The sequence below is a fragment of the Pelmatolapia mariae genome, linkage group LG9, assembly GCF_036321145.2.
Source record: "Pelmatolapia mariae isolate MD_Pm_ZW linkage group LG9, Pm_UMD_F_2, whole genome shotgun sequence".
NCBI lineage: Eukaryota > Metazoa > Chordata > Actinopteri > Cichliformes > Cichlidae > Pelmatolapia > Pelmatolapia mariae.
In genome coordinates, this window is record NC_086235.1 from 9,835,627 (window position 1) to 9,852,486 (window position 16,860).

At 40.2% G+C, this 16,860-nt stretch overlaps 3 protein-coding genes across 3 annotated transcripts in view; 2 read left to right on the plus strand and 1 right to left on the minus strand.

Annotated features, from left to right (window-relative positions):
* The first annotated feature begins 666 nt into the window (after positions 1 to 666).
* Positions 667 to 5,803, plus strand: psme2 (proteasome activator subunit 2). Its single transcript, XM_063483282.1, has 11 exons — positions 667 to 828; positions 1,114 to 1,146; positions 1,564 to 1,626; positions 1,726 to 1,812; positions 3,167 to 3,215; positions 3,317 to 3,414; positions 3,519 to 3,587; positions 3,709 to 3,776; positions 3,886 to 3,940; positions 5,224 to 5,310; positions 5,495 to 5,803. Exons 1-11 carry the CDS (start codon positions 781 to 783, stop codon positions 5,573 to 5,575), a joined length of 738 nt encoding a protein of 245 aa, XP_063339352.1. The 5' UTR covers positions 667 to 780; the 3' UTR covers positions 5,576 to 5,803.
* Positions 5,804 to 5,815: 12 nt separating this feature from the next.
* Positions 5,816 to 8,196, minus strand: lsm5 (LSM5 homolog, U6 small nuclear RNA and mRNA degradation associated). Its single transcript, XM_063483283.1, has 5 exons — positions 8,066 to 8,196; positions 7,339 to 7,434; positions 6,321 to 6,348; positions 6,162 to 6,234; positions 5,816 to 6,066 (listed from the first exon to the last, which is right to left on the minus strand). Exons 1-5 carry the CDS (start codon positions 8,100 to 8,102, stop codon positions 6,034 to 6,036), a joined length of 267 nt encoding a protein of 88 aa, XP_063339353.1. The 5' UTR covers positions 8,103 to 8,196; the 3' UTR covers positions 5,816 to 6,033.
* A 1,103-nt stretch (positions 8,197 to 9,299) lies between these two features.
* Positions 9,300 to 16,860, plus strand: part of avl9 (AVL9 homolog (S. cerevisiase)) — a 29,638-nt gene continuing 22,077 nt past the window's right edge. Inside the window, exons 1-2 of the mRNA XM_063484087.1 lie at positions 9,300 to 9,525; positions 14,075 to 14,195. Of these exons, the coding sequence (XP_063340157.1) occupies positions 9,442 to 9,525; positions 14,075 to 14,195 (205 nt within the window). The 5' untranslated portion in view covers positions 9,300 to 9,441. The remainder of the gene's footprint in view (positions 9,526 to 14,074; positions 14,196 to 16,860) is intronic.

The window sequence follows — 16,860 nt, forward strand, 5'->3', positions numbered from 1 at the left end:
TATTACATCCAACGTCATTCATTAATTTTGCTCTAACTCTGATGACTTGTTGACTCCTTGAACTCCATCAGCAGATTAAGCTCCTTCATACAAATACAAGACAAAAGACAAGTTCAGGATGAGGCAATGAAGATCATAATAAGTAATTACATTTTGTTTAAACCACATGACTTTTTTCATGGGCTCAGTTTCATTTTCTTTTTCAGTTTCTTTTGTCAAAAGTCCTTTAGGGGTGTGAAAGAAAACATTAAGAGGGAAATTAGCTTTATACTGCAACCATGTGAGGCTATATCAGTGAACCTGATCCAATTTATTGTTTATTCTACAGGCTTACACTGCACAGAAGATTAAAAGAGGCCATTTTTAAATTGACAGTATATATTTAAATTCTTAAACTCTTTGGAAATTGATTTAAAAATGTATTTATTGTAAAATCACTATTCTGCTTTGCATTTATTTATTTAGCCTATGTATTTATTTCTGATCAGACAACCGCCTTCATCTTAAAGAATCCTGTAAACGCCTCTCGATATCTGTACCGTAAGTACTGGGTTGCCATGTACAGGATATTCAAGTTTGAAAGCTGAGGCTGTGCCAGGAGAGGAGGAGGGAGTCAGTAGGAGGCGCATCCGATATCAAATCGAAAGCAAAGTGAATGAGGAAATAAAAAAATCCACCAGACAGACATATTGTCCTGTGCTGCAGCCGTCGGACTTCATTTAAACCGCTCCAGCGGATATATTTATGATAATATATTCCTGAAAAAAAGTTTCTTTAGTCATGTCAAAGGCAGCGACTCTGAAAATAAGCAGCACGACTGCGGGGAAGGTAAGTCGGTGAGCTTTTGCTTTTTGGGAGTAAGCGCTCTCTGAGGAGGGCAGGTTGCAAGGTAAAGGAGCTAAACGGCTTCCCGGCGGCCTGCAGTGACTTTAAAGCGGACTTGGTGTGAGTGTTGAGCCCCGGTGTGTTTGAAAGCAGTCGGTTATAGTTGAAAAGCAGCGGAAAGTCCCCCGCAGAGGGAAGGAAAACGAAAGTAAAGCTTTTCACAAACGTGAGTCAGCACTTGAACGTGTTTTATTTGATTTATTTAGTCTGCTCACCTTTTCTCCACAGGTGGACAACTTCCGCCAGGCTCTGTATCGGGAGGTCAGTTGACACATTGATTGCGTTAAATTAGTAAAATATTGAAATAAACCACCTTTTGGGGCCCCTCTTTGTGTGTGTGTGTGTGTGTGTGTGTGTGTGTGTGTGTGTGTACGGGTTCGTACTATCCTGGTGGGGACCAAAATCTGACTTTTACTATCCTGGTGGGGACTTTCTGCACCGTGGGGACCAAAATCCAGGTCCCCTCGGGGTTGAAAGCAATTTTCACACTCAAAATGCGGTTTTACTGTCAGGGTTACAATTAGGTTATGGTTAGGTTTAGGGTAAGGGTTAGGGTTAGGCATTCATTTTTAATGGTTAGGGTTAGGGTAAGGGGCTAGGGAAAGCATTATGTCAATGGGATGTCCCCACGAGGATAGCAAACCAGACATGTGTGTGTGTGTGTGTGTGTGTTTCCAGGCAGAAACTCTCTTCTCTGACTTCATCCCTCTGAAGATCATAAAGCTGGACTCTCTGCTCAAGGTGAAACATTTTAACTGACAGCCTCTGTGACCTTTGACCTGGGAAAACTGCTCTTCACTCTTGTCCTTGTGTTTGTCTTTTATTTGATTGTTTTGTCAGGATGAGGTCTTCAGCATCACAGAAACAGCTTCCCTTAGGGCTCCTCTGGACATCCCCATACCAGACCCTCCTTCCCCCGAGGACGAGGTGAGAGCGCAGCAGCCTGTCACACTTTTAGCTTCTTCTTCTTTCACTAAACATGACCAACATGAATGTGTTTGAGATCACTCATTCCATATGAATGTGCTTCAGTCCACTAAAACGGTGAGAAGGCTTTTACTTTGAAAAACTGGGTCATTCGGCAACCCTAATTGACCCATACATTGACACAAGAACTTGTTCCGTGCCTCTCACACAACGACGCTTCAACATGTAGACTTGAGGATCCGGGGATCGAACCACCGATCTTTTGATTAGTAGACTGCTATCAGCACAGCTATGAAAAGTGCCATGGAGTTTCTAATATCCTCACTTTACTACACAGGCGTGGAAGTTAATATTTCTAGAGCTTTACACAATCACTTTGATTTGAAATGCACATGTAATAAGACATATTATTTAACTTGGACTGCACCAACGCATGTTAAAATAAATCTGGGTTGGTTTGAACCATTTTAATTGTGGCTCGTGAACTACAATGAGCCGGACATCCAGATAAGATTCAGGACAACGCTACTAATTATATTATTATAACACCTTTTCTTTATAATATCATACAGAAGGGAATAAGAAAAGGTCAGTTATGGTCAGAAGTTGAGATAAGTAAAGGTCGGTAACTTTTGGTTCATTTCATCTCTGTTTATCGAATTAAAATAAAACACCCTGAGAGTCTACTCTCAGGGGATAACATAGTGACAGAAGCTTAAAGTCTGATCTCTGACAGCAGATTTGGAGGCCTGTAAAGACCCCGCTTTGCAGGTAGAGGACTGATATTTGGTTTGCAGCTTGTCATATACAAGGCACATAATATTCCTTAAAACTGTTGAAATCAGGGGAACAGTTTCACAAAAATTAAGCTCAAATTTTCTGAGAAAACTATTGACATTAGAGACCAGAAGCTTTGCAAGCTTTGCCCTTCCAGAAATCTCAGTTATATTTTTTAATATACTGAAAGTTACTTTTCTGGTGTGCTCTTCACTAGTGCATTAATTAACACAGAGTCGACCAACATACTCACATCTCACTGTGACAGCTTTGACCTTTGAATTTGTCTTTATTGGCTCTGAATGAATTTTAACTGGATTAATGTGAGTGCAAATATTAAGCTTCCTCACTTGCAGGAGGAAAAAGGGGTATAGCACCTATGGAGACATCAAAACATGTGCTATGATTATCAAAAAATGACCCCACCCTGCCATGTTGCTGTGGGGTCACAGATAGGATTATAAAAGGAGGAAGGCTGTGCACAAACTGTGACATCCGATTTTTCACATTTTTAATTGATTTAAGACGCCCGGTAAAGCCGATCTTTTCTCACTCTGTAAAAAAATGTCTCTCTCAGGAGATGGAGACTGACAAGAATGAAGACGACGAGAAGAAGAAGAAGAAGCGTAAGGCATTTTTGTAGTCACACATGTGAAAACTGAAAGGTAGCATGTGATGTCTGTGGGGACGGGGAACAAAAGCTTCATCTGTTCTCTCTGCTCTTCAGCCCCAAAGTGTGGCTTCATCAAGGGGAACGAGAAGATCATGATGGTGCTAGAGAGAGTGAAACCAGAGATAGTCGCTTTTAGAGAGACCATCATCACTGTGAGTCAATCACTGCCGCTCTGAAGGCTAATTGATGCTCTAAGACAGGAACAATATGAGAATGATTTTAAAATGAGGATTAATGCTCTGGGTTCAAACTGCAGGTCACCTGCTGGATTCAGCACCTCATCCCAAAGATAGAGGATGGAAATGACTTCGGAGTTGCCATCCAGGTATACGTCGTCTATTTAATTGACTGCTCTTTCATTTTAATTGAATATAAAGCCACTGATTTTAACTTTTGGATTAATGTGATAAAGCAATATGTTGACCTTTTTTTTTTTAAAACCACAGGAGAAAATCTTGGAGAGAATCACTGCAGTGAGAACCAAAGTCGACGGTTTTCAGACCAACATCAACAAGTAGGTTGGACGTAAATCCATCATTAAAGCACGGCAGCTGCCTTTGTGTCAGCTTTAGAGTAATTTTACTGAGAGTGGAGCCTTTCATCACTGCTGTTTAAATCCTCAGGTACTTCACAGAGAGGGGGGATGCTGTGGCCAAAGCTTCTAAGGAAACTCATGTGGTGAGTGATGATCTCTGCCTTTCTACATTCGAACGCAGACTGCAAACATCGTGCCACAGAGTTCAAACACACTTAGGGTGCTTTCGTACCTGCTGTGTTTAGTTCATTCAAATTGAACTCTGGTTTAATTTGCACCCGTTGCGTTTCTTTTGTGCACATGTGAGCACAGTAATCGCATTTGGGTGTGGACCAAAACAATTGTACCAAGACCCTTTGGAGGAGGTAGTCTTCCTCCCGTACGGTTCATTTATGTTGTGAATGCACTCTGACCTTAATCTGAACCAACTGCCAAGTGTACGTTGCTAGATAAGCTAAACATCTCCCTGTACCTACATATGGTTTGCATTCTGGGATGTGGAAAAGGTAGACAAAAGTCTGTAGAGGTTAGCAACTAGCTATGAAATGAACGTAATCCTCCAGAACACAGCACCTTGTTCCTGTTTGTACTTTTGTCGCTCCCACCCCAGGCACATCTGACCAATATGGGGACTGAATGTGCTCACGTTTTTGTAATCATGCACTTTGGTTTGTTTGGAGTTCACTTGGATTCTTTTCTGGGTGAAAAGAAGCCAAATCACAGGAAAAAAGCTACACGTTTGCAAACTCATCAAATGATTCAGACTAATGTTATAACAAACTATAGGTGTAAAGAACGCCCTTAAAAATCTTTCTCAGATAATAGCTGGAGCAGTGGTTCCCATAGTTTTCTAATATTGTACAGCCTGACCACCACACGGAGCAGAGGAAGTGATGCTGGATGAGTTTTGGGAAATTTTCTTTTAAGTGGAAAGAACAGCTGGATTTAATGTCAGTATCAGATTTGAACAGTATAAAAGGTGGATGATAGCAGCATTTTGAAGTCTCACTTTTAGCATTTTGGCCACCACTGTTAGTTTTTGGCCACCCATTTGTCCAGACATGCCTGCTAATTACTGTGACATAACAAACTAATTAGATCCCAGAATTTCACGCACCAAAACCCGATCACAGACTTCTTGTCTGTTACACACAGCAAGTCACATTAGTCAGATAACTCCATTCAAAATGGATTAAAGTCAGTAGAAGCAAGACTGAATACATGTGTGGATGAGAGCTGCAAAGGTAAATACGCTGAATATGAACTTAAAGCCTGAGAGAAGACACAAAGATCTCAGAGATGGATGAACACTAGCTGGGTTTAGTCTTTTTCGTCACTGAACATCCCAACAAGCCTCGAGCCTTTAAGTTTATGACACAAAAAGGAAATATGAAAAATGCCTTTAACTCTTTTCTTCTGCCCTCAGATGGACTACCGCTCACTCGTACATGAGAAGGACCAGGCAATCTACTCGGATATCAGAGTGATCGTCCTCGACATCCGCGGCTTCTACGTAAGAAGCCTACATTTATATTTTCCCCTAAATACTGAAACCATGGGAAAAAAATGGATCTTAAATAAAATATTTGAGTTTTTCTAAGATTAAAAACTGATTTTCAAACAGTTTAATCACTAACAATGTATTTTTAGCTGCTGTAAGTCAATTATTAATATGCATTTCTGCTTATTTTCCTCAGGCCGAGCTTTATGACATCATCAGCAAAAACCTGGAGAAGGTGACCAAGCCAAAAGGAGAGGAGAAGCCCTCGATGTACTGAGGCTCCCGGGGAACGGGAAAAGCCACTGGGATGAATTTAAACAACCTTCAGCTGCATTGATCACCTGCTAAACTCAATATCAATCAAGTATCCGGCTCTTTGTTTGATAAACATTTAAAATAAATACATAAACAACTGGATGGGTTTTTTTAGTTCTGCTGTTTCATGGTAACACTTTGGTTTTATACCAAGATTTGCACTAAATTTTAAGTTGTGTGGTAAAGAATGAATAAAGAAAAGTGTTTTTCAGACTGTGTGACATCCTCAGATTTATTTTTAACAAAGAAAAACTTTTCGGCATGTGCACCTCTCATCAGTGAGGAATCTTATTACAAAAATATCTTTCTCATTCAGGATCAGGAGGGAAAAACCCAAAGAAAAAACAAGACATCAACAATAATAATTACATAATAAAGTCAGGAACAGCAACACAGGAAGGTTAACCGGCCTCCGGGCATTTATACTTCTGGTCCTTCTCCACCGGGGATGAGCTGCAGAAGAGAAAATATGCAGCCATAAATCAACCTGTGAAGGTTTAAAATACCGGGGGAGATTATGGGACACAATCAGGTGTTTGTTTGTTTACCATGGTGATGTTATTGCCATTGAGGAGGATCTGGTCGAGCTTGGTTATCCTCCTCCCCTCTGGTGTGATTTCACTGCAACACATTCATTTATAAATATAGTCAGCGGTGAACCCGAGAAAAGGTGTAGCTAAGAGTAAAAATGTAACAGGAGTACTTACAATTCTGTCACATCCTCCAGGACCATGTCTGACACACACAGTTAAAGACAAACTGTGCAACAATAAACAGTAAAGAGACATCAAAGTGCAGCTAAAAGCTTTACAGGAGACATGGACGCGAGCAGCACCAGCGCCCATCCACAGAAGCCTTTCTACTTCCTATTAATCCCTAATAATTAATTAACTAATTAATGAATTAACTGCCGGCCACCAGCGGTACTCCTCATCCTAGTAGACACAACTGTGGTATCAATTCAAAATCCTATGTCCCCTCATTCTCAAGTTATCGCATTCACAAGAATTTCACAAAACTTACTCTGACCTTGAGGACAAGGTCACCCAGATTCAAACTCCAAGATTTTTAGAAGATGCAGCTATGTTATCAATTTGAAAATCCTAGCTGACTTCCCTCTTAAGTTATCGGATTCACAAACTTGGGTTTCCAAGGTGCCCACTCAGGTGATGATAATACCCCATCAGACTTTTAAGAGTAAAAATGAAAGAAGCCCTACAGCAGGAGGAACCCAGGCCCCACTGCACCAGAATAAGATCTGACAGCAGAGGGAAATGGTCTGTGGCCACCATCTGCCACACCTGTTGTTACTTTAATTTGCACCAATTTGGCTGAAATAGATTTACCATGGTTTATTATTCCTATCTGGATAGATTGACATGCCTGAAGTTGAACTCTGTGTTGTACTGTGATGACTGACTGTTTCCTTAAATTTTTTGATCAGTCTATTTGTCCCTCGTTTGTACAGATCTACACACTTTTTTATGCCAATGGTATTCTGCAACTGTCCTCTCTCACATTTCTAAATAAAACAGAAACAAAAAACAACACAATAGTTCTCGTACTGCTTCTCATCGCATCGGCTCCACCTCACAGCATGGATGATTTCAAACAGTCGATGGTGTGTACAGCACAATACAGTAAGATCAGTAAGACTTTGTAAACTGTTGGGTGTTTAGGTGTGCACTAACTCGCTCATCTGGACACGTTTTAATTAAAAGATACTGACGAAGTCATCGAAGCCCAGCAAGGTGCCGACAATTTCTTTGTCAGTTTTCATGACGATGTGAATTCGGGAGCCGATACATTTGTCCACAAGCTCTGCAAAAGGAAACATACAGAGAAATTACACATCCTGTAATTCAGGTGGGTGTTTCTACTTCTTACACTTCACTTACCTACTTTATTAACTGGTGTCTATCTTTGTTAAGGACTCAACAGTTAACCCTTTGAAATACTATAAATGTTTAATAGTAGCTTCCTAGTCACATGATGTAACATTAAACCGATCCCCCCCAAAAATCAAAACAATATAGGAGTTTGACTGGATTACAAATATGCAACCACATATTTTAAAAAGTATAATCTATAACTAAATAGAATGAAAAAGACGACAGTGTAATTTTTAAATTTATTTTGAACATGCCAATAGGCAATAGACGATAATCCAGTAATCTGTAAATTTTCAGCTAGAAACTGCCCTCTCTGCCACTTTAATAAACAATAAACTAAACCAAATAAGAAGCATTTTGTTTGTGCTTGTAGAGAGTAAAGCCGCAACGCTAGCTCCCTACCGGCGTGATGCTAATGCTAACTAGCAAACATCTGCCTACAAAACGATTTTCAGTGAGCCGCGGCTCAAACTGCGACCGTCGCACGCTGACTCGGAACAGCCTCATTTAAACCCACAGACGTCAGGAACAAAACACAGCATCATAGAGATTTTACAAACCGAGCGGGAGCAGCTGCGACGGGTTTGTAGCCGACATGTTCAATCAAGAGACTTCCCTCCACAAAGCCAGAAGTAATCGACAGACGAACAGTAGTGGCAGCCAGACAAGATCAATCAATCCAGAAGAATTTCGTCTCTGTGGAAACAAAAGACATCTTCAGTCTCCTTTTTAAGAAATTCAAACATTTATGGTTGCAACCAAATATAATACACTTTTTAAAAATTCAAACAAAACACACACACCTGAGGATGATATTAAATTATTCTGTATGTCTCCACACGATGGCGCAAGTTGTGTCGAGGAACACATGACATCATTTTTGTGTTTAAAAAAGATAACAGAACCGAGATCAAGATAATTCACCCCTGTAAAATCTGACCGTGGATAGTTATGCTTTATCTCACCTTGACAGGTGGAATTTAAGGTGACATGCACGTTTTCTATTGAACTCGAAACACAAGAGACTAAGCTAACTATCTAGTTTTTAACGGCAGATTATCCGGACTATTCTAGGGCAAGCTGTCTGATAACATCAATGAAATTCCAGATTGAAATGAAGGAAAATATGAAGGTAATGTTAGTCAACTCATGACTTTTTCCACAAGAACTTGAGCCTGATTGCATTTAAAGCCTTTAAACTCATTCAGTCCTGCGTAAGACAAAAAAAAATACATTCAATATAATTGTTAACTGTTATCTTATTATATTATGTTATCTTGGTCAACAGCGAATTACAACTTTAATCTGTCATTTTAATGTTTTTATTACGTTATATTAATAACATTATACAATTGGAAACCTTAGCTAAAAAGTAATTGAATAAGATAGGCAACAAAACAGTTAGTCAGCTAAAAGCTAGTAAGCACAACTTAGCTAAATAATTATACTTTACAGGTCTTGATTTTAGTAAAATTAATTTATTTTTGGTTAAGCTAGGTTTAAAATCTAGATTGACATTTATCTCATTAAACCTGATTTTATTAAGGTAAATTACATTCAACTGACATTTTATTTTAAGTTGAATTTAATATCAATGCAGAAATTTTGGAAACGTTGGCTTTTGTCTGCACACTTAAGAAAGTATTGTCTAAGTAAATTTGCTCCATTGACTCTACTTAACTGAAGACTGTCCTTGGGGGGCAATTAACTGTAAACTTAAATTTCGCTAAGCGAAAACGGAAGTGCGCTGCGGGGAATGCTCTTGCCCTATTGGCCAGTGGGGACTAAGCGGAAGAGAAAATCATCTCTGCTGTGCTGCTGTCTGTCTGTGTCACATATTCGGGGAGATACAGACAGAAAAGTCGGCCTCGGTTAGCTGTGTTTACATCCAATTCCGGAGCTAAAACAACGCTAGACTGTGGGTACAGCAGCGGGGATGGAGCCTCAGGGCAGAGACGAAGGGAAGGGGCCGGTGCTGCACATCGTGGTGGTTGGATTTCACCACAAAAAAGGCTGCCAGGTACGTGAACCCCTGCTCCCAGCTAACATCGGCTAACTGCTAAATAAGTCCTCACATTGAGTTGACATAAAGGTGCATTTTCACTAAACTTCTGTACGGTACGAGTGTCACCTTACGTGTCTGTTATGCCCTTGTTTTTTAAACAGCGCATGCACAGTCCTGCAGTAATGCGGACATTTATAAACATAAAAACAGTAAAAACTACAGACTTCTCACTTCCTGGCTTCCCTGTCAGTGAAGAGGGGTTAAGATCAGCTGTTTGCTGTGGGCTCACAGGGTTATATAACACGAGCCCTGCTGCCAACAGTTCAGTGTTTTCATCACAGGCTGCAGCATACTCATCATCACTGCTCCTGGACCCCGCTTTTATCTGGGTATGCACAAAAATGGAGCAACAAGCCGATTAATCAATCAGTTCAGGTTTTCTTTGAGCTGTTTAGAAACATTTTCTTGGTCTCATGTCATTGTTTACTTAATATTTAGGGCCTTTTTGGTCAAAAGAAGACACTTGAAACTGTCACTATTATAGTTGTTGTTTAAAAGTGAAAAATATGTTTTGTGCCCAGCTGACAAGACAGACAGAAGGCATTACTGACTCATTATTCTAGGACTGCAGTTGAGCGGATTTACATGATAAAAAGTTTTAAAAACTCCTGCTCGATCTTGCATTGGCCCTTTACAGGACTTGTCAGTTTATCCTCTGCCTGAAACAAAGTCTCTCTTTAAAGAGCCCCTTCCGTTTAAGCCTGCTATCTCTTGATTGGCTAACTTCCAGAAGCTTGCTGAGGGGCAGTAGCAGTCAGTGTTTACCTTTTATTTTTTTTAAAAATCTTTTTCAAGGATTTTTACTACATATGAAACTTTGGCCCTCCAACGGGGAGGTTTACAAGATTTCACATTTGTAGCAGTTGTTTAATTGTGAAAATAATTTGTCTGACAAATCATCACCTAAAACCAAACTCTGTGTGGCTGTTAATGTAAAGTGAGCTTAACACCCCTGCTTTACGGATTCTAATTTTCTCTCACATTGTTGTTTTGTTCTTCTTCTTCTGCTGCTGATTCAAATTTCATTAAATGTGCAGTTACACACTGAACTTCCTCCTCCTCGGTGGTGTTGTTGTTGTCTCTGCTCTCCATCTGTTTTTCTTTCTGCGGTTTTGCAAACAGCTGCTGCTCAAGCACAAAGATAAAACAGCAGTTTTCCTGATGTAAAGATGAGACCAAAGCCCTGACAAAGCACCCAGTGTGCAGTCTTTGTTGCCTTTAATGGGCCTGCACTCGGGGATGGAGGTGGTGGAGGTTATCTGATAAGGGTCAGCGATCTCCTGCTGGGCGGCACAAGATTGGGTTCCTGGCTCTTTAATCCGTTTCTCTGCCTCTCTTTCACAACCGCCCTCCTCCTCTTATTCACCTGCTCTCCATCTGCTTGCCTGGCAGGATTTCGAGGCTGTTTACATGTATTTTTTATTGGAAACCTTAATCAGTGATGCAGCAAGAATATCCATCACACAGAAATATGTTTACTTATGTTCTCCACTTACTTTTAAGCATGTAAATACAAATAAAAATGCACAAATGAGCCTGATAAAGGCATTGAAAGCAAGTTTTTTAATTCCTTACATCTGCAAAGTTTACTTTTAACAGTACATTAAGAAACATTGGCACATACATTAAAAATCTGCACCCTAACATGTTTTGCAGTTGGCTTAGTTTGTTTGTTTGGAGGATTACATAGTAATTCATGGACAGATTTTCATGAAAATGCCACAAAATGTGGGGCTTGGTCCACTGCGAGATGGGACAAAATTGGACATTTCATGCCACATCCATAGACACAAACGATTATTTTGATAGTCGACTAGTCACTGATTATTTTTGTGATTAGTCGACTAATCAGATCATGCATCCACTGGACGTAAAACGTACAGCTTATCGCACCAGCGTGCGTCTGCTCTTATATAACTATCATTAGCTTACAGCTTTAAGTGTTTAAGGTATGTGCTAACTAAAAATAAAGACAAGATGATCGTTTATTAAACTGTTAATAAAATTTGCAGATTGTCTCAGTGAAGTTTAATAATAAACTCAGCCGTCTGCTCCTTGCTGTCTAAAATATAACAGGACATTGGAGTAAATTCTCGACCGTCTCACACTTCTGATAATCAGTTTTCTGTGTGAAAACTATAACTTTAATCTTTAAGCAGTTTTCTGTTCCACTTGTGCGGGTGTCGCTTTCATGAACTTCTGTCACTGTGCCATGTAGGTCAGCTGTTTTGGACCCCCCCCCCCCCCCCCCAAAATTGTTGGTCATCTTGCATACTGGCTTAAGTATTTGGGGGTCCAGGCTGTAACTCCAAAAGTTTTTCTAAACAAGTTGAAAACTGGATTTTTAAGAAATATTTCCTACATTTGAAATTTACTTTGTCTGTATTGACCAAAAGAATAGTTTAATGTCAGCTCCTCGTTCTCTGCCTAAAAATATAAATGAAAAATACATTTAAAAGGGTGAATAAGCTCAGTAATGGATGCATTTCTGTTCAGAGCATCACTTCTCTGGGGTGAGGAGTGGCACTGTGCCCTGAGGGAGGATTTCCCCATCAAACATTGAATCATTGCTGGTGGGTGTGTCCGAGGTGTTCAGGACCAGCAGGTTTCCAGTTAGTCTTGTTGGAGGGTTTCTGAAGTTTAATTGTTAGTTATGATATTTCTTAGTAGTTTTGCTGTCCTTCTGTAGTGCATATATAGTATATCTTATTCAGGAATTAATTGATTTTTAATATTGCATTTGAATGAACTCATTCTTTGTAGTTAAATCACTTTACTTCTCTCTCATTACTTCATGAGTAAGGAAATGTGATATGTATATGAAACTTTCTAAGGTACACTTAAGTCACTGTTGCTGAGCGTTAGTAATTATTTCAAGTGCTTTCACATATGGGGACCTCAATTAGGACCTGACTCAGTAGAGAAAGGATCAATGGCAGTAGAGCAAGGAGCAAAGCTGATTAAACTAGCTGTGAAACATGCTGTTCTCTTTCTCTTGCCATTAGAATTAAATTTGATTACCTGATAGTACTGCCGTTTCTGTGTGTGGCAGTGCAAAGTGATGCTAGGAGCTGGTTTTGATCTCTGTGGTGTCCTGGATCTCCCCCGAGGTCTCCTCACACACCTGAAACAGCTCACCTTGGAGGCATCTGGGTCAAATGCCTGAATGTCATATATCCTCCTGATGTGGAGGAACAGCTCTACACTTTACTCTTTCGGTCTCTACCCACAGCTTATGGCTACTGGTGAGGGTGTGAATGTTGACCGACCAGTAAATCACCTGGAAAGTGTTGTTGGGATAAACTCAATTATCCTGAATACCACATTTGGCCAGATTTTGGAATAATTGGACAAAAATATTTGATAAGGTGTGAGGAACATCTGTTTCGAACTTTAAAAATGATTTTTTTTTTTTTTTTTGCAGAAAGTCAGAATAATTGTTAAATATAAACTTTCAGTCCATGCTGGTGTTTAAGCTACTTGTCTGTCTCTGAGAAATGGAAGAATATTATAGGTAACGACCAGTAATGTAGAGTATGTTTTTACATTTATTGGGTCTTCAGTGTTCTTCACATTGAGATGTTGTTGTTGTTGTTGTTGTTTTTTATTGACTGCCCCCATGAGTCTCCTCTCTTAATCCAAAGCCTTCTCAGATTTAGTTGGATCTCTTTTTGCCACTCCAGTGACACCAAGTTGGCTTGAGGCTTTGGAGAGTGATTGCTCATAAATCCTCTGCATCCAGGATGTGCATGGTATTTGCTTTGCAGGCCTGTTTCTAGGCTATTCCTCTGCACCATCAGTTTCATTGGGATGATGTTCTAGGCGGCCTTTGAGACTACAGTTGTGGTTGAATTTTGCTTCGGACGGTTTCCTGTCTGAGTGAAATGATCAAGCCATTATAGGAGCTGGCTGAATTCTCACATTACTAATAACTCCTATGGCAGAAGGGACACTGCAATGTCTTTTATTAAGGCAGATGGATTTGTAACTTTAGATTTTCATTTTAAGCCCACATGCAAACTACAGATGTTACACTATGACAATCAAATCTGGTTACAGACCTGGCGTAGGAAGATTTATTACTTTAGAGGCCGTAAAGCAGGTACTTAATACACAAACGGCTCAAAATTAATGATATTAGATTTTAGAATATGTGTCCCAGATACAGGAAACAGCATAACTATGATAAACACAATTAGAGAAAGCATCCCTGTATAAATTTATTATGATTACACTCACTAAAATACCTCAGTGAAACTAAACGTCCGGCACAAAACATCACAGTAAGAGGACGTGGCAAACTGCATCTCCTGCACCTCATTAAGTTTTCATTTGAGGTGAGGGTAAAATGATTAGGAAAACACACGTGAGGTCATTCAGTACAAGTGATGGAAATTTTCCATGACTTCAAACTCACAAACGTCCTCATTTGTATTCAGTCTGTTCGCAGATTACCTGTATGAGCTAAAACAGCCTTATTATTCTTTCTCTGTTCTTTCCTCAGGTCGAATTCTCTTACCCGCCGCTGATGCCAGATGAGGGTCATGACAGCAACCTGCTCCCAGAAGAGTGGAAGTACCTCCCGTTCCTGGCTCTTCCTGATGGAGCACACAACTACCAGGAGGGTACGGCACAAACTCACTTTGTAATTAAGTCTTACGAAGTCTTACAAATCTGAGATCCCAGTGTTACTTCATTTGCAGAGTGCTGACAGATTGTTTACAAATGGTGCATTTTTCTGCTGAGACTTCAAACATGCTTTTGAAGCTTAAAGTTTTGCTTATGGGCCTGTGTAGAGTTTGTTCTCCACTTGTCTGTAGGTACTCGAGCTTCCTACCACAGCCCAAAGACGTGTGTTACAGTCACTGGTTATGTGAATGTGAACACGAATAGTTGTTTATCTCTTTGTGTCAGTCCTCTGTTTGTCGGACGGGCTATACCACAAAGCAGGCTGTAATATTCATCAAAAGGCATCAAATTACTGACAAGATTTTGTGTGAATAAAGTGCTAAAACATGTGAATAATTCGAGGCCTCAGATACCTGGCTGGTTATTATGCCAATAAAACAGGGTTTAAATCACTATTATTGAAGTTTGTTATTGCATTTTCAAAGTGTGGGAATGAGTCAGCAGGTGCTTCTCATAGAGGTGATAAAATCATGATTGTCCTCCGGTGTTATGATTTTAAAAGGCTGGTGTCACTTCTGTAAACAGAGAGGTGGGTGTGAGCGATAGTGAGTGATTCGCCTGTTGTGGCTGCGGTCATGTGACAGGCCCGTGCTTCACGCTGACCTGTGAAGGCAAATAGCAGGAACCGAGCCAAGGTTCATATCTGTAGTTTCAACTTTAAAAACTACACTCATCAGCATGGGTTGATGTGCAGGACCCAGGAGAGGACAGTTCTCACTTCCTGCTCAGAGCTGTCAGCTCTTTGTTGGTCAGCTCGGTGATTCAGAAGTGAAAAAATGAGGGCTTCATGTAACAGAGACTGCTGTTACATGAAGAGACTGATTAGTAAAAGTATCCAGGATATTAAGGAACAACTTGAAATAGTACACCATTTAATTTAGTGAGTCATGTTTCTGGACTTCAGTTTTCATCACTTTTAAAGGGCTGAAAAACCCAGATTTGGATTCTGGGGTCACTTGTTTTACTTTAATATTAAATATCATTAGAAACTGCTTTGTTAGGTTTATTAAAATATGGTCTGGATAAAAATAGAATTGTTGTTTTTTCCCAAGTCGAGGGCTGTGTCCAGAAAAGGAGGGCCTGGGGAGGCGCATCCTCTTTGAAATATGTTTAATAAAATAAGATTCTAAGTAGTATGCAGATATCTGCAGAGTGCCACTGGCCTATCCCCAACAAATGTCACTGGGCTAGGACCATTGCTGCAATGTAACTGGGTGAATTTACTCAGATTTGTCATGCAGTGTATTACACATGTGACTTGCATGTGAAAAATCCCCAGTTTGCGACTGGGAGGAGACATAAACACAACCTCAGGGCTCAAAAGTTGGTGCCAGGCCCAAGCCCAAATAAATGGGTGGTTTGTATCAGAAAGGCATTTGTGCCCAAAAGTACCTTCTGCTTTACTGAAGTACAGCTTTAATATACTTTTTGATGTTTTTCTTTCGTATTATACGTTCATCTTCTACTCAACTGCATTTTTGAGGCAAATACTGTAATTTGTACTCTGTACCATTCATTTTACAGCTTTTTTTTTTTGGCACAGTGGTGTAGTGGTCAGTAGTCAGCACTGATGCATCACAGCCAGGAGGTTCCTGGCTGGAACCCTGAATGTTTTCTCCAGATACTCTGACGTCCTCCCGCAGTCCGTGTAATAAATAATGGATGAATGTATGATTAAATTTGGCTTTCCTTAAGTTCCCAGCAGTATCTAAAGTAATTACAATCATCTCCAGCTGCAGCTTTAATGAATCAATAAGTATTATCCAGTAATATAATGTACATGGAGCTGCATAATGAGTAAATAATGCAGGAGGGCTCATTGCTGCATGAGCCTTGACAGTTTACACTGTTGGTATCAATTATTCTGACTTCCTGTGAGCCCCCCTGCTGTCCCCCTGAGTCTAAAAAGTCTCCCTTGAATACATATCAGCCTGAGCTCCACTCGCACAGTTTTCACTGTAGAGAAATCTCTGTGGATCGGTTCCTTTGTTGCCTCCAGCGTGTTGTGAACTGATTAAGAAACAACAGCGGCTGCTTCTGTGAAACACTAAAAGCAAACAGAGAGTCTCCTGCACATGTTTGGCACTGGAAAATCACCAGTCTCATAAAGCTATTTCAAAGCAGTTTTCTTAATTGGGGTTTTGTTTACTCAAGCACATTTTTTTTTCTTGTATCAGATAATGAGAAATAACTATAAAATGTTGAGATTTCCAGAAACGGGCAGCAGTTTATTGATAACTGCAGTGTTTTGTGCCCACTTTCCTCTTTAAGCTATCGCATCCTCGCACAGGTGATCCAGTCAGTAAAAAAGAAAAATGGTGATCTGGTGGAGCAGAATCTGTGTGCTGTGTTGAGCAGAGACATGAGAGCTGTATCCTGGCATATCAGGGCTGCTTGGTTGGGTTTGACGTATGGAGACTGTGGCCTCTGCACAGATGCCCCTGCCGTTGCCTCCTCTTTAATCTGTGACGTCCACAGTCTAACCTTTGTGACCCTACTGTCGTCTTGTTCAGAGGAAATACTAGTCACGTTGTGAAATCCTCCTCAGCCCCCCTCCTCAGACTGAATGAACGGTTGAGCCCTGAAGTTTTATGCGAGTCT